Source organism: Citrus sinensis, chromosome 8 (assembly GCF_022201045.2).
Source record: "Citrus sinensis cultivar Valencia sweet orange chromosome 8, DVS_A1.0, whole genome shotgun sequence".
In the NCBI taxonomy this organism is placed as follows: Eukaryota; Viridiplantae; Streptophyta; class Magnoliopsida; order Sapindales; family Rutaceae; genus Citrus; species Citrus sinensis.
The window spans coordinates 25017006-25038712 of record NC_068563.1 but is presented as its reverse complement, the minus strand read 5'-3'; the positions used below and the strand labels follow the sequence as shown (position 1 = coordinate 25038712).

At 32.5% G+C, this 21707-nt stretch overlaps 1 protein-coding gene across 2 annotated transcripts; it reads right to left on the bottom strand.

Annotated features, from left to right (window-relative positions):
* Positions 1 to 13344: 13344 nt before the first annotated feature.
* Positions 13345 to 19507, bottom strand: LOC102617900 (fatty acyl-CoA reductase 3-like). 2 transcript variants are annotated; one of them, XM_006487911.3, is made up of 10 exons: positions 19105 to 19505; positions 18904 to 19007; positions 18542 to 18744; positions 18351 to 18451; positions 18062 to 18254; positions 15673 to 15834; positions 15413 to 15494; positions 14430 to 14702; positions 13862 to 13989; positions 13345 to 13762 (listed from the first exon to the last, which is right to left on the bottom strand). In XM_006487911.3, exons 1-10 carry the CDS (start codon positions 19181 to 19183, stop codon positions 13609 to 13611), a joined length of 1479 nt encoding a protein of 492 aa, XP_006487974.1. In that variant the 5' UTR covers positions 19184 to 19505; the 3' UTR covers positions 13345 to 13608. The 2 variants fall into 2 exon arrangements, with proteins under 2 accessions (XP_006487974.1, XP_024958211.1); XM_025102443.2 differs by having other exon boundaries at positions 13623 to 13781; positions 19105 to 19507.
* Between the last annotated feature and the right edge of the window lie 2200 nt (positions 19508 to 21707).

The window sequence follows — 21707 nt, the reverse complement described above, 5'->3', positions numbered from 1 at the left end:
ACTTCGAATTGATACAAATTCGTTAAATAAATCCTCCGGGGTTGTGCTGCTGTATATGTTTACATGTTTTTATATATTACATTTTTGTCCCTCACAAAAGTTAGCGCATATTTTGCATATGATTCTGTAGATACATGGACCTTCTGCTCGACATTTGACACATTTCATTGGAGGTTCCCAAAATGCATAGGTCTCGTTAGCTATAATCCGACATTTGACACATTTTATTGTTGTCTTCCAATAAAATTTCAACTATAATCCGAAATGTAAGTACCAAAGAGGTGTTTTAAGAGAGAAAAAGAGGGTGTCGTTAGCATCACTCAAGTTGAGAATGATTAAAATAAAGTATTAAGTAAACTACAATTTTGGCCCTACAGTGTCGTATTTTTTAACTGTTGTAAGAGAAAAGTGAACGATTTATATAAATTGTAAATTGACAAATTGTGATGTTGTCAATTATTTTATGGTGGTAATAAAAAGGTTATGAGTTCATACAAATTACAAAATAAAGTTGTGAGGAGCTACTGTGAGAAATCTTTTGTGACTCATGCACTTAGAGATTTAACAATTGATTGGCAGATATTTTCACTCTATTAATTAATATTTATTAAAAATCAATCTCATATTTATAATTTTTTTGATACATTAAATCCTATAATTTATACTTATACATTCTTCTTAATGGAAGTTTCTAGTAAGATTTTTTAACTTGTATGTAGGAAAAATGACACGTATGCTCTCATCGTTTGCTTAAATATATATGTCGAAAGTTTCAAACTCTCTTTTGACCGTTATACCTTTTGAATTTAGTAATTAAAAAATGACTTTGAAGTTCTTTAATAAATGCATAAATAATATCAATAATCAAATCTATTAAATAGATTGATAATATTAAAATAATTTCTTAGTATTTAAATTAACTTTCAAAATGTAATTAATTATGTATATCATTTTAATTTTAATAGTTCTTATATTAATCATAAATATTTGGGTTAAATAGATTTTACTACTAATAAGAAATGTTTGACATATTAATAATATTAAAATAATATGTATACCATATTATTAATGTTAAAATTAATTTAAATTGTATGTATAGTTATTAAAATATTATATTTCTATTTATTATAAAACATTAAAGTCAATTTTTTGGGGAAATGAGTTAAAGGGTAAAATAGTTAAAATGGGGTATGCGAGAATATTTTTTAAACTTTGTGGGTTTATGTGTACACTTGAGCAAATTATCAAGGAGTTGATGTCCTTTTTTCCTAATAAAATTCAACAAATTCTGAACTTAGAAAATTTTGTATCAAAATGATAAAACATTTATTTGTTTACATGCTTATTGGATTTCAAATTGGAGAAAAACTTATGTAGGCTAGTCCTACCACCTCAATTTGTTGAGGTATGGGATCAGCCACTAAGGTTTTGTTATTTGATAGAGCAGTGGGTCCTATCGTGGGACTTAAAAAAATTAATATTAATAAATGGTGAGTGGTCGTACACTGGAACCTACTTGCTCTGTCATTTTGTAGAGCCTTAGTGGCTCAGCATATTAAGTTGATAATAGTGACCTACATAATTCCTCTTCAAAATTGTCACATTAATAAAGACACATCACTGTCCCTACAAGTAGAGCTGACAAAATTTGAAACAACTAATTCACCCTACAGGAACACGATACAAATAAATGGGTTTAGATCGTGAAAATTGATAGATTATTAAATGAATTTGATCTTGGTCAATAAGATTTTTTTGGTGTTGGGTTAAGGTTCAATTTCTTAACCCATTTAACTGGTTAGTGACACGACTACTAACTTAGTTAACCAAAACTAATTCATATTTATATTAAAATATACTTGTTTTCAATTATAAATTAACTTGGAGAATCTTGTAACTGAAACTCAAATATTGGAATGATTCTCTCTTTTTTTTTTAAATGATGGATGAACATTTGTATAGTTTTTCATTTTTTAAAATTCTCAATAAACTTAAAACTTCAACAAAGTTAATGTATAATATTTTAGTAAGCAGGTATAATTTATGAAATCAATAGATAATATTGTTTAGATATAAATGAGTGCAATTTGTGTCCAATAGGTGTGCAATGTCTGATATAAATCAGGTTACATAGGTATTAAGCAGGTTATCAGATGGTGTCATATTAAGGGACATGATTACCTGATAATGAAATGGATATATAGAGTCACTCGTTTATTTTTTATGTCAAGTTTAAATTTTAACATTTTGATAAGATTATTAAACAGATTATATTTAGATCAATCTAACTTTAACATGATACAAACACGACCAGACAATCTATTTTGTCAACTGTACCTGCAAGGCCAAATTAGATGGGCTACATCCTTGATTTATTTGCTTATGAACTTAATATAATAGATTTATATAAACGAAAATTGATTATTGAAAACTTATCAAAGATAATTTGCACCTTAAAAAATAAGAAGGAAAAGCTAGCTTTACGTAATATTTGTGTCATATGTGATTAAATTAACTCCTATTTTTTAATATGGAAGATTTCTGCCTTGAACCTTCCAGCATTATTAAATTTTTGTCATATTTTTATCGATATAGCTTGAAGCATTCAGATCCATATATGAAATGAAGAATAATATGAAGATTGGATAGAAAATAATGTTGGGAAAAAGAAAAAAAAATCCATTGCACCAAGCGCCATTGAATACGTCTGACATGATATTTTTTCTTTTTATTTTTTCTATCGATATGGCGTGGGATATTCGGATCCATAGATGAAATGAAGAATGATATGAATGTTGGCGGAGGAAAGGGAAAAAAAAAAAAAAGAATCGAGCTTTGATGATCAAAAGAAAAATGAAAATGTGCTCCAAATGCGCCTACCAGCATTAAATTAAATATTTCTGAAATGATAATTTGATCATTTGTGTGGAACGCTGAACTTTAGGGATGGTAATTTTTCTTGTTTTAGGATGGGAATCGAACATATTTTTACATTTCAAATTAAAGTGGAATGAGATAAAAATAAAAAATAAATCCTGCTTTTATTTGTGGGATGGAAGGAGGACCAACTTATAAAATCCCATCATATCTTCTATATCCCATTAAAATTATAATTTTAAAACTATTCTAAATTTTTAACTATTCTATTGATGTCAACTTTTGGAAGTTTTTGTTAATTTTTTTTTTTACTTAAACTTTGGAACTTAGATTGATTTTTTTTAGTTTTATATCTTTGAACTTTTTATTTTTCTTTTGTTGTTCGTTTATTATTATATTGTTAAATTATTAGATATTTTAACATGGTTAAAGTTGGTTACTATCAATATTTATAGTTTTTGAGGCGTAAGTCTTAATATCAATGTGCAATGGAAGTAAACAGGCAATTAAAAAATGTTAGCATAAAATTATATTCGAACATGCATGTAATCAAAATAAAACTATTATTTGATTTTTCTGCTTTGTATTTATTTAAGATTTTTACTATATTGAATTATGATGATCCTTAAAAGAAAAAAATGTCAAAATTTATTTGTTTACATTCGGGACTATTCAGGATAACGGATGTGACAGAATATTTAAAGGTACGAGACTAAAATAAATTTTTGTCCCAAAAAAATAAAGGGACGAGAATATAACATTATTTTGTTCCACTTGCATATACGGCATAGGATTAGAATTGGCAAATCTTGTCCCATTCCATCTCATTCCCAACCCTATTGAACTCCATATGAATAAAATGGAAAATTGGCTTTTTTGTCTAAATATATTAAATAAATTATTGTTGGCATTTTCATTGCAATATTGAACGAGGCCTAAATTATTATGTGAAAAATATGGTGTAAAAAATCTGACCCATGATTTTTTCTCTAAAAGGAAAACAACACTTAAAAAAGATAGAGTAGATTTGATTAATTAATTATCATTGCAATTGATTCATTAGAATGATGTGAAAAATATTTTATCTAATTTAAAATGACAATAGGAAACTCGTTTTACTAGCCATCTTAAAAGTAAGAAAATTGAAGAATATTCAAGGCTCAAGTTAATAAAATAAGTAAATAGAGTAAAATTTATTTGTTTTAAAAGTTCATATAGATTTTTTTAGGCTATTTGTTAAGCCAAATGAAGAAAATAGTGTACTATCCAATTTTAGTGTGAGAAGGAGTGGGGATGACTGAAGTACAAAAATGAAGTACAAAAATGATGTATGTTAACATAAATATTTCTTTATTATTGATTTTGATGATAACAAACTTGATTAAGATTAATTAATCTTTTAAAAGCTCAAAATAACTTTCATATACTTTTAAATCATCATTCTCACTTTATAAATGAGAATGATTTTGGTTATTCTCTTGTAAATGGTTTTAATTGAAAAAGCCATGAGAACTTTGTATTATAAATATTGTTTCAAATCCTATAAAATGGATCTATTTGACAAGTTTTATAAAGTGTTGGTTTTGGGGTGCAAAATAGTTCACTGTAGCAGTTTCTGAAGAAAACGGGGATCTGACATGTATTTAACGGCTCGCCGACATCATATGGAATTGAAGATTAGTCTCTGGACCTAAACGACGATCCGACATGTTGATAACGGCTCGCCGACATCAAACAGAACTAAAGATTAGCCTCTGGACCTAAACGGCGATCCGACATCTAGATAACAGCGATCGGACAATTTGAAAATCAGCCCAACGATCATATTGACCAGTCAAACAGCGATCCGACAGTGAGCAGAAAGTCAATAACGGCTAGTTTTCAGGTCCAACTATAAATAAGCTCATTCAAATTCAAATAAGATGGATCACAACATGACCATTGAATTTATATTCGAGAATACAATCTTCATAGAGCTTTAAAACATATTCTTGCTTTATCTATTCACACATTGGACATTGATTTGTAATCTTAAATATTGTGTGAGAGAAAAATAATTTTTAATCTTTTACTTTGAGTGATTGTAAGTGTTGGGATACACTTGGGTTAAGAGATTAGGGATAATCTCTTGTTGTAAAGGTTCATTGACACCTTGGAAGTCAAGTGTAAGCATTTGAAGCCTTGGAGGCTTACTTAGTGAAATCCTCAAGCCCGAAAAGCTTGGAGGCGTGGACGTAGGCGAAGTTGGCCGAACCACGTAAAAATCTTCGGGTTTGAATCTCTCTTCCCTTATCTTTTTATATTGTAATTGATTTAATTGTTATTCCATTAAATTCATCTTAGATTTGCTTGATAATTTGTTTTAGAATCAAATAATTTTTAGAATCTCAATTCACCCCCCTTCCTCTTAGGTTGCACACTTGTATTTCAATGTATTATTACGCTATGTGGACTTAGTTGTTGGCCATGTGAAGGCATGTTGATATTAACCTTCCATTTTATTTTCATTCAAAAAAAGGAAATTAACTATTCATTTTGAATGGTTAAAAAAAATCTTTCACACTCAAAGTTAATGATTAATTTCAAGAAGGCTACATCGTGCAATAATATGCATTATTAAGTATTTAACTATTCTAAGTTACAAGTGAATGAAGTTTTCTCTTACACTTATAAACTCATCATTAGTCTCTTTTATGATTGATGTAAGATAATCTTAGTAATCTCCCTCTCACACCTTGGATCTTGGATCAAAAGCATAGACATCAATTCTCCATCAGCCCCTTCCACAAGCGATATGGGATAACCTCAGCAATCTATCCTTCATACATCGGGGTTTGAGCTTAAAATATAGACATTTTTTCTCCCTATTAGATTGTTGGACTAAGATTGTTAGTGAACTCATGCTCTAATATTAGTATTAAGTGTTCTTATACCTCTCTCAATTCTAAAAACTAGCTTTAGAGATAAAGATTTTTCTTATCCTTATAATTTACCACTAACTCCTTCCACAACCAAAATAACCCCAACAAAATATGTATGACGTGATATTTTAAATGATTTGGAATGGCGTAGTACTATACATCATGGGTCGCTCATCACATTGTACAATAACTGTAGATATCTGAACTTTCCTTATTTCCTTTCACTCAAGTCTGAATAACTGTATTCTCAAATCGCATGCAAAACATAACACACAATTAATTATTTCACATTTCAAATAACAGCCTTTTTCCTATAGAACGGTGCAACAACCACATTTCGATTACTTTCGAAATTCAAAATTTTGACTGTAGAAGTTAACAAAAGCTATGTACCGATAATAATTACACCGTTCAAATTATTATCCAAAAGACACTGAAGTGGAGCGATGAGCGACCCCTAATGTATATTATTGCGCCATTTAAAATCATGGGTCGCAAATTAGAATCACTCTAGTGATTGTAATTTGTACAGCATTATACAATTAAGGAGATCATTGAAGTAAAAACAGGCAATCGTGAGGAGATTTCGTCATTGCAGAATCCATGAAATAAAATTTTGATTGCCATATGACTTGTTAGCTGTTGTTTACCACATATATTTCTGATAGAACTTTTTCCTTTTATTGTTTTTAACAGATTTTGAAGTCAGTAGACCCCCTTAATTCAATCCCTCCCATGAAATAGAAAAACTCAACGCAAGTAATAGTGAGCCTCAATCTCCCTAAAAAATAACATATTGTTAGGAAATTGATGGATGAAGCCGGGCCACAGCTAAAATAAAATTGGAAGAAAAATAAAGAACAAGCACAAAAGAGGACACCAGAAATCATGTGGTTCGGCTTTTAGCCTACGTCCACGGGCGAAGACAGAAGGAAAATATTTTACTAGTGAAAAGGAGTTACAAGTATTGTAGTATTTTAACTCACTTCCCAAAATCCAAATACACCCAAACTCTCAAAACACTAAAACAAGAGCTTTATTATTTACGCTTTAAAAAATTCTCTGCTCTCTTAAATGAAGGAATTGCTTCTAACATAAATTTTCTAACACTGGTATCAGAGTTATTGGTTGTATTCTTTGGAGTTGGGTACTGTTTACGTATGGTACTATTCACATATACAGTACTGTTTATGAGAAACGGTAAAAGCGATCCAAGAATTTTGTGGTGCAAAGCAGGGAATATTGGTGTGAGTAGAGCAACTGTGTGGTTTTGTACATGTCTAGGAAAGCTATGTCACAAAGGTGATAGGAGCCTAAAGAGTCTGGGTTTTAAGTAAGACCATTGTGACCCCTCCAGTCTTTCCTGGAAACTTTCCTAGTGTGCATGTTTATACATACTCACAACTATTCAAGGTGATACACTAGTTTGTATACAATATTTATCAACAAAATGGCGGCAAAGTATGAAATTGAGAAGTTTGACGAAAATAATTTTTCGTTGTGGAAAATGAAGATGAAAGCTGTATTGAGGAAAAATAATTGCTTGGCAGTAATTGGAGAAAGGTCTATAGAGATAACTGATGACAAGTGGAACGAGATAGATGGCAACGCCATTTTTTATGTACACTTGGCACTAGCGGATGGAGTATTATCCAGTGTGGTAGAGAAAAATACAGCAAAGGAAATATAGGATACTCTCACAAAATTGTACGAGGCCAAATTACTACACAACAAAATCTTCTTGAAGAGGAAACTCTATACTATTCGAATGACGGAATCTACAATGGTGACCAACCACATCAACACCTTGAAGACTCTATTTTCACAACTGATAATGTTGCGTCACAATATAAAGGAAAATGAACGTGCAGAGCTTCTACTTCAAAGTTTACCAGATTCGTATGATCAACTTATCGTCAACCTAACGAACAACAATCCAACAGACAGTCTGATTTTCGATGATGTTGCAGCCTCCGTATTAAATAAGGAGAGCATACAGAAAAATAAGGAAAACATACAAGTGAGTTCGCAGCAAGCAGAGGCGCTATCGGTGACGAGAGGGAGATTAACGGAACGTGGCCCCAATGGGAGTCACAATCATAGTATATCAAAATCAAAAAATAAGAAGAATGTTAAATGCTACAACTGTGGCAAGAAATGGCCTGTCAAGAAAAAGTGTTGGAGTAACCAGAATAGAAAAGAGGGCAAAGAACCAGAGTCATCAAATGCTCAAGGGTGTGTAGCAAGTATCTCGAATAAATGGCGAAATTCTCTACAGCGAGGCAACAATTGTTTCATAAGGTAGAAAACGACTATCTGATGTCTAGCTTATAGACTCAAGAGCTACCTGGCACATGACCTCTCGGAGAGAATTGTTTCACACATATGAACCTATCTTAGAAGGATTTGTATATATGGGTAATGATCATACCTTGGAGATTGTTGGTATTGGTACTATCAAAATAAAAATATTTGATGGTACAATTCGCACAATTGGGGAGGTACGACATGTCAACAGCCTGAAAAAAAATCTATTGTCTTTGGGACAAATGTATAGTCATGGGTATAAAACTCATGTGCAGAATAGAATTATGAAAATCTTTAAAGGCGCACTTGTATTAATGAAGGCAGAAAAGATTTGTGTTAATATATTCATGCTTAAATGAGGAACACTATAGGAGGCTGATGCATGTGTCGCGTTAAGTGGAGAAGAATCAACTATGATGTGGTACCTCAAACTTGGCCACATGTCGAAATAAGATTTGAATATTCTCTCTGAGCAAAAATTGCTTCCAGGGCTCAAATCGGTAAGTTTACCATTTTGTGAGCATTATGTTATAGGTAAGCAGTATAGATTAAAGTTCAGTAGATCTATTGCTAGAAGTAAATGCATTCATTCTGATATTTGTGAATCGCCGGATATGTCTATGGGAGGTGCAAAGTACATGTTGACTTTTATTTATGATTATTCTAGGAGATGTTGGGTGTATCCAATTAAAAAAAAAGTCATATGTATTTCCAGTGTTTAAAAAATACAAAGCGCGGGTGGAACTTGAATCCGGAAAAAGGATCAAGTGCTTAAGGACGGATAATGGTGGAGAGCATATAGACAATAAGTTTCTTGCTTTCTATAAGTAAGAAGGTATTCAGAAATTTGTCGGTTAACTCGTGAGAGACGGTCGCCAGTGTAGCACTTGGAGTATGTCACAGAGATCAACATTGCATATTGTCTTCTAACAAAGGATGGAGAGCCATCAACTTTCCATGAAACTTTAAAAAGCTCAAATGTTGCTTTGTGGATGACAGCAATGCATGAAGAAATTGAAGCTCTACACAAGAATAAGACATGGGAACTTGTATCATTACCATATAGAAGAAAAGCTATTAGAAACAAATGGGTCTACAAGATTAAACGTGATGGTAATGACCAAGTGGAGCGGTATCGTGCAAGATTGGTGGTGAAATGATATGCCCAGAAAGAATGTATTGACTTCAACGAGATATTTTCTTTAATTGTTCGAATCACGACAGTCAGAATAGTTTTGGCGATGTGTGCTACATTTGACCTACATCTAGAGCAGTTAGATATGAAAACTGCATTTCTTTATGGAGAACTTGAAGAAGAAATTTATATGCTCCAACCAAAAGGTTTTGCAGAAACATGAAAGGAAAACTTGGTTTGCAGGTTGAACAAATCTCTATACGGTCTCAAACAGGCACTGATGTGTTGGTATAAGAGATTTGATTCCTTCATCATGAGCCTTGGATACAACAGACTCAGTTCAGACCATTGTGCATATTACAAAAGGATTGAAGCTAATGATTTCATTATTTTGCTGTTGTATGTGGATGATATGTTGGTAGCAGGCCCCAACAAAGATCGAATCCAAGAATTGAAGGCACAGTTAGCTATGGAGTTTGAAATGAAGGACTTGGGACCAGCAAATAAGATTCTAGGGATGCAAATTCACCTACAAAAATAACATGAAGATTTGGCTTTATCAGAAGAACTACTTGAAGAAAATCTTGTGACGCTTCAACATGCACGATTGTAAGTCAATTTCTACCCCAAATCCTGTTAATTTCAAATTATCCTCAAGTATGTGTCCTAGCAATGAAGCATAGAGGAAGGAGATGTCTCAAGTACCGTAGGCATCAGCAGTGGGAAGTTTGATGTTCGCTATAATATGTACTAGACCGGACATTGCACAAGCAGTGGGAGCAGTCAATCAATACATGGTGAATCTTAGTAGAGAGCATTGAATAGCTGTGACGAGAATTCTGAGATATATCAGAGGAACCTCAGATGTTGCATTATGTTATGGAGTATCAGAGTTTATTGTCATAGGTTATGTGGATTCAGATTTTGCAGGAGACTTTGATAAAAGGAAATCCACTATTGGCTACGTGTTTACACTTGCAGGAGGTTCTATAAACTAAGTTTCAAAACTGCAGACCATTGTGGCCTTACCTATAATAGAAGCAGAGTACATGGCAGCTACACAAGCTTGCAGGGAAGCTATTTGGATATAAAGGTTCTTAGAGAAGCTCGGGCACAAACAACAAAAAATTCATGTGTTTTGTGACAGTCAGAGTGCCTTGCATATTGTAAGGAATCCAGCCTTTCATTCCAGGACAAAACACAAAAGAGTTTAGTATCACTTTGTTCGAGAAGTAGTGGAAGATGAAGCGTCGATTTGCAGAAAATCCATACGAAGGAAAACTTAGCAGATGTTTTGACCAAACCAATCAATGCTGATAAGTTTGTCTGGAGTAGATCCTCTTGTAGCCTAGCAGAAATGTTGGCAACATGACAATGGCGAAGCAGAAAGGATGGTGTAGAGATTGATTGGTTATCAATCTAATCTCTAAGTGGGAGAATGACAAAAATGGCATGTAGGCACCACCCTTCTAGAATGTGGGCCCGCCCATTTTGAAGAAGACGACATTGCTTCAGTCTTTGACTGGAACAAAAGAAAAAATGGGTGCCGGGCCAAAAAAAAGAAAAAACAAAATTAATAAAATAATAAAAATAATATATAATTGATTAATAGTACCCAGATTTTCTCTATAAATAGAAACGAAGGGAAGTGAGCTAAAATAGTACAATACTTGTAACTCCTTTTCACTAGTAAAATATTTTCCTTCTGTCTTCGCCCATAGACGTAGGCTAAAAGGCGAACCACGTAATTTCTGGTGTCCTCTTTTGTGCTTGTTCTTTATTTTTCTTCTAATTTCATTTTAGTTGTGGCCTTACTTCACCAACCAATTTCCTAACACATATAACATAGTTTGAGCTAGCCATTCCTAGGTCCGACCCGAGCATTTTAATGGTATTAAATTTTAATTCAAATAATATCAAAATATGGCGGCGACTAGGGCTGGGCAAAATCGAGTTAGGGTCAGGTTCGAATCAACCCGATTAGGTTTCGAGTTGGTCGGGTTAAATAAAAATTCATCCGAATTCAACCTGAATTTATAACCAGATCTGATCCGATCCGAATATATTCAGATAAGATAGGCTCGGGTTGAAAAAACAGGTTGAGTTTGGATCAGATCGGGTTTGGGTTCGAGACGGGTCGGATTAGGAAAAGGCTTATTAACACTTTACTTCTACACGTTACTTTCAAAAATATCATCACCATCAAGTTTCAAAGCTCAAACTCAAAGCTTCCAAAACTTGATTCGACAGCCAAAATTTAGGTCGCTGCTTACTATGTTAATGGAGCTTGAATCGAATCGGGTGATGGTGGAGGAATGGAGGAATGGAGGCTTGGAGGTGACACAACAGATCTGGTACTTTGTAGCAGTAGATCAGTCGATCATAATCAGATCAAGATCCTTACGGAGGCTCGGTGGTTGTTGTGTGGTGGTTATCTACATCTTGCTTCGTCAAGGCATTAACTTTGTGTGTGCGTTTTGTTTGTTTGAGGGAGGATGTTGCAGGCGACGGGTTGTGTGGCTGTCGGTGGTGGGTTCCAAGTTGCAAGAGAGGGAGGTCGTCGCTTGTGGGTGGATGACGCACCGATCGACAGTTGGCTGCTCACTGCTGCTTGAGTGCTTGTGCAGTTGTGCCATATGCAGTGTTTAGGCTTTTGTTTGTAAGGGTTTGTGTGTGTGGATCGTGAGTGTTGAAAGGTGTGTGTGACAGTGAATGTTTAGGAATTAGGATAAGGTTTGGGGTTATGATTTTTGATTTTGTATTTCTTTTTTTTTTTTGTAATTTTGTGCCAACCCGATCGGGTTTTCGGATTGGATCGAGTTTCAACCGAGTTTTGTTTTAATTATTTTGTATTCTCATTCAATATTTCTACCAGTATTGTTAAGCAAAATATTTCATTTACTTCAACTGTGAGTCCTATATGTAGCCGAACTAGTAGAGATTTATGCATTTAACTTCGATCCCAAGTGCAATGACTGGGAAGACCACATCATCAACACTGCTCACATTTCTAGCCGAGATAATGAGATACGTACTTAAATGTAACAAAAGAGACTCCTATATTTTTGGGGAGATTCTAAAAATATCTATATTTCTATTTTCAGGGTTAAAAAAAATTATATAACAACTAATTATCATATCTTTGAATCCGTCTAGTTTTACGCCTCTCTCTCTGTTTTGTTAACTTCCAAGAATATAAATGGTACTTCAGACCCTAAGATTTATTTGAGCATAACTTGCGGGCCTGCCGCAAATACTTAATTTTACAATTTAAATTGCAGCAACTTCTTACCCCCCCGCCCCACCAAAACATTTGGAGACCGCGTTGACTATGGGATGCAATTAATACTCATGTTAATTGCATTGATAAAATTTGAGTGCACTTAGAAAAGGGCCCAAAAAAAAAAAATGGTTACTTTAATTATTCTTGTTTGTATCTAGCGTAGCCAACTGAAGCCAACTTGAAAGCAAAGGCTTGCATGACTGATGGGCCTAGAACCTATCAGGCCTTGCGATGAGTATCACTGTTAGTCTCTGAAGTGCATGTGACATGTGGTTTTATTAAATAATTCAATAATGCTGCGTGCACAAAATATAACTGGCGTATGACATGTGGTTTTATTATAAATTAAAAATATAATAAATATTTTTAAAATGTGATTTTTATATAATAAAAAAAAAAGATCAAAATTTTGTTAAATAGAATATTGAAAAGATAATAAATGGGTTGAGTTAAGATTTTGAGATTCTTAACATGATTAATAAATGAGTTAAATTTAGATTAGATCAAATTTAACACAACACACACATGATCTGTTAACCCAAATTACCAGAAGTACTCTGATCTATACCAAATTTTTAATTGCACGTTTCAATAATCCCACCGTAAGAACATATAGTTCCTATAAATATCATCTCCAAAAGGATACTGAAGCAGACATATAAATAATTGGCATAGTTACTGTAGCTAGATAGGTGAGTTAATAAAAAATCAGAAGAGCACCAGCTGAAATAAAATAAATTAGGCTGGTGTGTGTGTGTGTGTGTGTGTGTGTGTGTGTGTGTGTACGTGCAGGCATATGTGCTTCAACAAGATTTTCTCAATTATAAATAATAACAAATGGAATAAATTCATATTTGCTTTCAGATGTACTTCACGAATATAACCGTAATCCAAATACAATTAGAAAATTAAAATACTATGCTGGATACACTTTGACAACGTTACTTGAATTAAACAACATGTAGACAGCAGGTTATAATCACACTGCCATAAATAATAAATCATAACAATAAATTGCTAGGAATACACATTATGATCATAAGAACCGCCAGTGGAAAATATTTGTTGGAAACACTTTGCGGTTTTCATTTGAAAGCATATTTCACAATTCCAGGAATGTGAGTATTGATGAAGTAATCCTCCCAATCGATGCACTTCGGATCAAAGTAAAATATATCAGTCTCTACGCCGTTATCTCTAGCTACCAGTCGTAACTTCTCCGTATTTTTGTCATCAAAGCTGTGTACGAGACAACAAACTTAATAATTATATGCTCGTGATTAATGAGTTCAGCTCAACAAATCGATATTAGGAAGACGTGTGTTTAAGCATACGTACATGCCACCGAAGAATAAGTATGGTCTGTAAAGTTCTACCAATCGCATCACGAAATTGATCTTCCGATTGAGGTCATTATACTTGCTCTGGAAGTACTTGCAAAATGCTGCATTTGCCAATTCTAATCCCTGTATTTAAGACAGGATTCAATGGACATCAGAGAAAAATAGAAAGACTTTCTAAATGACAAATGAAGTTAAGGTTTAGCTTTAATGATAAGGAGCGGCTTTTTTATGGCTTAGGTTCTAAATTTGAGATTCCATAGATGTGTGAGGTAATAATAATAAAGAAGGTAAGATTTAGAAAAGAAAAAAAAAATTACTGGTAAATCCTCTTTTAATACCAATATTTATAAAAATTATTCAAAAGGTTCTTGTTGTATGGATGCTTCAATTAAAATTTTCCAACTATTCTCTACTTCTTAGGTAGCTGTTGCATGTTAATTTATTGGAATTTTAAAATAGATCATACGAAAATATTATTTTACACTTGAAAAGTTGGACTTATAGGAACTAATTGAGTAATTAACTCAAACCATGAGGACTACAAAAGAATTTCAAAGAATTACCTTAAGAGGAAGAATGTAACGAACTGTCATGTATCTGTAAAAGCTAGCCATGTCGTGGAACACAGTAATCTTGCCAACTTTAACGGGCTTTCCATCTTTGTTAATCCATGGCTTTTTGGTGAAGTAACGGTAGGCGTGATCCTGAAGATTAGTGTATATCAAAGGATTTCTCAAGGATGATCCCACTTGATAAATGTTATTAACATCAGAAGGCTGCTTTGCATGAGCCACCACTGCTACAATTATAGCATTCACCACCATATCAGCTGGTATCTGCATAACAGTTGACCCTTTCAATTTAATCTTAATTTCTTATATTTGACAGAACTGCATTTATGCATTAACGCTAATCCTAAGTAACCTTAAGTGCAAAATTTCCACGCAGCTAAAAACATGAGTACTGAAGTTATAAAATGCTGCCACTTTTCCTTTAAATTCTTGTCATGTTACTTAGGAGAGAAAAATTTTCACCGTGGCAATGGCATAACCAGGATTTTGGTTTGATTGGGACCATAATGCAGAAATTATAAATTAAAAAAAAGGGGTAATAACATGAAAATCAGTAAGAAAATTAAACTGAAGTAGGTTAAAACATAAACCAAGGACCCCAAGCTTACGCTTAGTTTTGCCCCTGATTGTGGATCACTGGCAGAGTCAAGATTTTGGTTCAGGGGCTATAATATAGAACTATCATATTTGCAGGGTTATGACATAATTAACAACTATAAATTTAAGTGGGCCAATTCAGTTGAAATTCTGCTTTTATGAAATTGCTTTCGGCCTTGGGGGGCCCAACCCACTCCAGACCATAACCTAGCTCTGCATCATAAGGAGGATTGGTCCCCAGCCATTTATGGCTATATCTCAACCAATTAGATAAAAAAAAAAAAATTTTAAAATCACGCATATAGCAAGAAATAAGGCTCTCTTAGAAGACGTATTACAAATTTAAATGGAATAAGGAAATAGCTTAATTAACTCACCACATCAACAATTCCCTTCACGTCTCCAAGGAAGCAAGTTAATCTTCCTTTGCCATAGCCAAGGGCTAGACTATCAATGGTTCTGTCGGTAAAATTAAAAAACAATAAGTAATTTGAGAAATCCCAACAAAGAAATTAATTCATATACACACACACACATATATGTATGTATATATATAGTATACATATATGTATGTATGTGTGTGTGTGTGTGTGTATGTATATGTATTTATAGATATACAAATACATTATTGACTTACCTTATACCTTCAGCCCAACCAGGAAATGGTTCTTTATAAGTACCTGTTACTATGGTTGGACGTACAATTGCCACAGACATATTTTCTTTCAGATGTTCTATAAACATCTCTCCCATTACCTTTGTAAATACGTATGTGTTCGGCCACCCATAGATTTTTGCCCTGAAAAGTTATTCCAATAAAAGCTTTACTATTATAATCAAAGAATAAGAATGATTGATCTCACATTTATATCTAATGTCCTTTAGTGATAACCTGTATTTATAAAATTGCAACTTCTTCACACTATTTCATATATAAGAACTGGACATGAAAATTATTTCAATTCAATGTCGAATTTGTAATATAAAGCCAAAAACTATTAAAAAAATTTCTCTTTTAATATTACTTAATTTAATTTGAAGTCATCATCGTTAAGATGTTAATTAACAATTAATAAACAAGCTTAATTAATTAGTCGCTCTCGACTTGACCTTGACTATATATGGAAAGATATAATCTTATGGGAAAATTCAACCTACCCATAAAAAATTTTAATTAAATAGATAATTAAAGAATAATATTATAATAAATAGTGATGTTTCCTGATCGCTTTAATAGAACATTAATTTTTATCGATGCAAGATAGATTAGAAAACAGGAACAACTAACATCCAAAGATAGGTTGGGTACAGTTGAGCTTCCCGTACTTCATTTATAAGTGCCGAGCAAATTAATGAAGTTGGAATAATAATTAATTAAATCTTGATTAATTTTTGTTAAGAATACTTCTTTTTCACATTAAATATCTAATATGTTATAAAGATAATGATAGGTATGCATTCATTTAATCATTTGTTGACCTTTGAGTTTTGTAATTCTTCTTAGATTTTCTGGCAAAAGATGGCATGTCCTTTTTTAAATTTAAAAAAAAAATGATAATTTATCTCTTCTTTTCTTTTTTTAATGTCGTATTTTTATTGCTTTTAGTTTCTTTTTTCTCCTATGTAATATGTAAAATATGACTCAATTTACCTTCTATTCTATTCTTAAATGAGTGTATTGCTAAAATACTTTTGGATCATTAATTCATCAACAGCCTGCGCCCCAAAAGCATGTACATAGTTTAATTTGGAAAGCTGCCTATTTAAAGTTTTAACCTACTTCAAGCGATGAGGTGTCTTTGTTAGGTTGGTTGAGGGTCAATTAATTTTATAAATGTTGTAGACAAAGTAACAGAAATAGTACGATTGTACTTAATGGACTGGGAAACAGAGTATTATTACCACTTTATAAAATAGCCATTTCACATTTTCAATATCTGATTTTATCCCATTATTAATTAACATTCAAAATATTTCGTATTATAATTGAGTTGGGTAAATATTTTAATTTTTTTTGCCTCATCATTAAGATCAAGAGTTAATTTGAATCTGTCTATGCGTGTGAGGGTTCATTTAATTATTGTCTTCCTTAAAGTTTAATATCCCAACTGCACATTAATTTGATAAATGGATGTCAAAACACATTGCACTATTTGATTAATATTGCATTATACTCTCAAATAATAATTAAAAAAACAGTTTATTATTCCTTAAAAATAATTTACCTAACGAAGCCATTTGTAGAGCCTACTATTTGATCATAACTTTTTAAAAGTGTTCATTTAATTTCCTTCACTTACCTCAGTTATTTCTATCTCAGCTTTAATATTAACTAATAAATAATTAAATTTGTTAGTAGAATCTTAGCAACACAATCTCATACTATTTTATTTTTCCTTCAATAACCTCTAATATAAATCCTGTCAAATATTCTCATCCTACCCATGTAAATCGAGACTAATTAATTAAAAATTATCATATTTTCTTTCTTCTTGTCTTTTTTTGAGAATTACCAAACACTTAATTTGAAACTTTAATAATTAATAAAGGTGTAAATTAATTCTATATTTGCGTCGCCAATAAACTATGTCCACGGCTTAAACTGATAACGAAACATGCCCAACTTTCACCAAGAGAGAATAATTGTTCAATGCCATCAACTCTCTCTCTCTCTTTTCCCTTTATTTGATGAGTAAATGGTGAAGGGTACATCAATGAATTAATTCTTTTTCAGGCCAATTCACAGTAATTTACTTGTGGCAGGACGGTTGACACCAGCCCCACATATGTTTAATTGATTTGTCCTATTAATTTTAACTCGTTAGGTACACATCGCACGAAAAATTCATTGGATTTGTCATGACAATAAAAATATATCCCACCTAATGAATTTGAATTAATTGGAAACTTCTATAAACAAGAACTTGTAACTCTAGATAGGTAAGTAGCAAAATTATATGATACTCAAAATAACAGAAAAATAAAGATAAAATATAAGGTTTTGTATTTGAAGTTCAAGCACAAACCTTTTGATGCCCAAATCTTTCATTGCAAGTGTAATAGCTTCTTCACTTGCTCCCTCCGCTTGAAGTTCATTTAGTTCTTGCTCCACCACTTGCCTCTCCACATCAATGTCTAATCCAGATGCCCCATTAAGTGTGTCTCCCATTTTAAATGAGCTCTCATATAACATCCCTGATTCTTCCCCCCACACAAAAGCTGGAGTGAAAAAAAAATGATAAACCATCATAACGACAATATAACTTCAATATATAAAATGAATTTTGCAAGGGAATTGTTATACTAATTAATTACCAGTGGATACATGGACAAGGACATTTAGCTTAGCACATTTCTTTGAGAAGTTCAAAACATGCTTCGCTCCAAAGGTGTTGAGATCAAGCGCAACGTCATATCTAAGGAACAAAAATAACGGAATTATATTCTCTAAGTTTTCCATTGAACAAATGAATAAATTTGTAGTTGGTGACTATATATACACATACCTTTCATCGAAATTGGTAGTGGCAGCTAAATTGATCACTACGTCTAATTTATTCCACATTTCTTCTCTTAAATTAGAGTCTTTCACTCCCAAATCTTCGCGGGTGATGTCACCCGGGACTAGAGTGATCTTCTCTGAGATTAGGGCATTTAGATGTGTGCCATTTTTCTCCTTTAGAACCCTAAACAAATCCTTCCCTATAATCTGTAATCACACACATAAATTTGTACATTAATATATGCATCACATGTTAATTTATGATTAATGAAATGATTTTTCAGAAAAGAAAATGCATCGAACACCATAATTAATTTAAATCACTTATGATCCATTGCATACGCGTAGTTGATTCCACAAATATACCTCATTATGGAAACGAACAGTTGCTGACTTTGCATCGGCAGCTCTAAGAAGAAGATAAAGCTTCTTCACATTTGGCTGAACCCTCAAGATTTTCTCCACAAAAACTGGATAAACACAAGAAAATAATCATCATTTAAGAACTTGGAGTCCACTAGTGAAAGAGTAATAAATTAATGAAGAAAAGAGAAGATTTATTTATACTCTTTGCTAGAAAGCCAGTTGCCCCAGTGACAAGAATGGTCTTGTTCTCAAGAAACTCAAGAACGCTCCCCAACTCCATTGGAATTTTGAAAGAAGAGGAAAGAAAGCAAAAGAGAGAGAGAGATCAAGAATTGATTTGAGGAGTGACAAGCAAAAAGTGATCAATGTTCAAGAGGCACTAAAGCCACCACTCGTTAATAAGCAAGAATCGAATGTCATTTCATTTCTTATAAACATAAGCAGTAAGATCGCTAGTGAGGGGACGGAGAGCAATTAAGAGGTAGAGTACACGCAAGAAAAGTTTAGTCATTATTTTCCCAGCTGGTAGATTGATTATCAGGTTTCTTGAATCTCTATTTTTAAATTTTTTAAAATAGATGGATTTGAGTAAATAAATAAAAATAGCACAGCACTACCACTACAAAGATTTGCAATTATTTTATAATTTAGCAGATGACCCACTTTAATTTCCTTTTTGCATTTAACGTTTGGGTAAGGTGAGGTGAGGTGGTCACCTACAAAATACAAGCCCATTGAAGAGGTCACGATTGTGACAACAGAATTATATTATAAAAATATATATATAATTGGAAAAGCACCGGTCTTACTGTTGGATAGGGTTCTTGACCTAACCCTCTGCAGATATTTACACGCACTGCCGTCCAATTACTGACTTTCTTTTGCTTTGCTTTGCTTTGAAATTGTGTGTCCCTAAGTAGTTACTGTTGATCTCTGACGCATGATTAAATATATATACTTACACATACACAAGTGCACATGCAATATTTACACATACACAAGTGGACATGCACATGGTTTTCAATTTAATTGTATGTATTCATATTTTCGTACATATGATATGATGATCCAGGTTAAATGCTTCTTATTGTTATAAAAATATGGCTTGCATGTCTCCACAATACACTGGTTGTCATTTGTCACGTACGCTCTTCAATAAAAGTTTCAAATTCTTGTTTGGACCTTCGAGCTTTTGGTTATTGCCACAAAATTTTAACGAATTGTGAAAAAATATATCACAAGTTTTGGTCAATATAATAAAAAATTTATAGTATAATCGGGAACTTAAGATTTTCGAATGGAAAGTGAGGGTTTAGTGGTGGAACTAGAATTTTGGCTCGACAAGAATCATAATATATAGAAGGGTTTTTTCCACCTAACCCCCAAATGTTTCAATATTTTTCACCGCATTCTTAAATGTTTTGACAATTTTCACTGCACCCTCATTTTCGTTAATTTGACCGTTAATTTTAACGAAACTATTTGAAATTTAATTAAATATAAAAAAATGCCTCTTATCTTAAATTAGAGAAGAATTAAATGACATAAATGCTAATCCAATAATTGATATTTACATTGAAATTTCTTAATTAAAAGTAATTAAACAATAATCTCATCAATTAACTTATCAAATAATTTTGATTTATCATCATCATCAAATAATATTTAAGGCATGAACTTCCAAATTTCCCTTTAACCGTTAGAATAAACAGTCAAACTAACGGATTTAAGTTCAGAGTGGAAAATGTTGAAACATTTGGGACAGGGCGGAATTAACCCTATATAGAAGTCATAAACCTGAGTAGACTATGACATAAAATCACCAAAATTAAGAGGGCAAGATAAGGCTGAACTGGAGAAACCGTGTACTGGTAAATAACAAAAGTTTGTGAACATTAGGGGGTCAAGTGTACAATATGCATAGATTTCAAATAATTTCAATTCAATCAAATGATGTGTGGTAGTTTTGTAGAATTTTTTGTTATTTTTTTAATGAGTGTTTTTTTAAATATCTTTTTAATGTAAATCTCAAACTTCCAAGTTTCAGATCTAGAAAAATATGAGCTCTAGATAGATTGCAACGATCTGTTGCAGTAACTAACTGTAATTAGGTAAAGATTGTTAACAAAGGAAAAAAAAATTGCAATTCCTGATGGAGCTCTAATAAACCATGTATAACTTGGGCATGCAATGACTCTGATGCATATATGTTAATGCACTATTTTTATTCATGCTCTTCGATTAAAATAAATGGCAGTTAAAAGCCAAGTTGGTGTGAAGAACATAAAACCAGATAGTAGTAGTCTGTAAATATTAGATGTCGTGTGGTTCTCTTGGCTTGGCTCATGAAAGCACAGAGACAAAAGAAAGGTAGCAAATGAAAGGTACATATCTTGGTTGGAATAAGAATGGGGAAAAAATATATACTATTAGGGAGTTTAAATTCTAAATTTTTTTATTTTTCAATACAAGAGATTTTATCAAGCAATTAATTGGCAGCCACTATAAATGTTAAACAGAACCTTCTTCATGTACGTTATACAATTGAAAATATCATGTGGCATGTCTTGTAAAATCTTTTTTTTTTTTTATGAAATGTCTTGTAAAATCTTATGATAATATTGCTTTAAGAACATATACATTTCCTTAAATATGTTAGAGCAAAACATTAATACTGATGGGATATTCATTATTAGACTCATCCCTTCACATGAGGCCAAATATTCTATTTAATTTGATGCAATTCTCTTGACTGTATAATGTATTCACTACACCTGCATATCTATATCCATCAGGCAATTTAT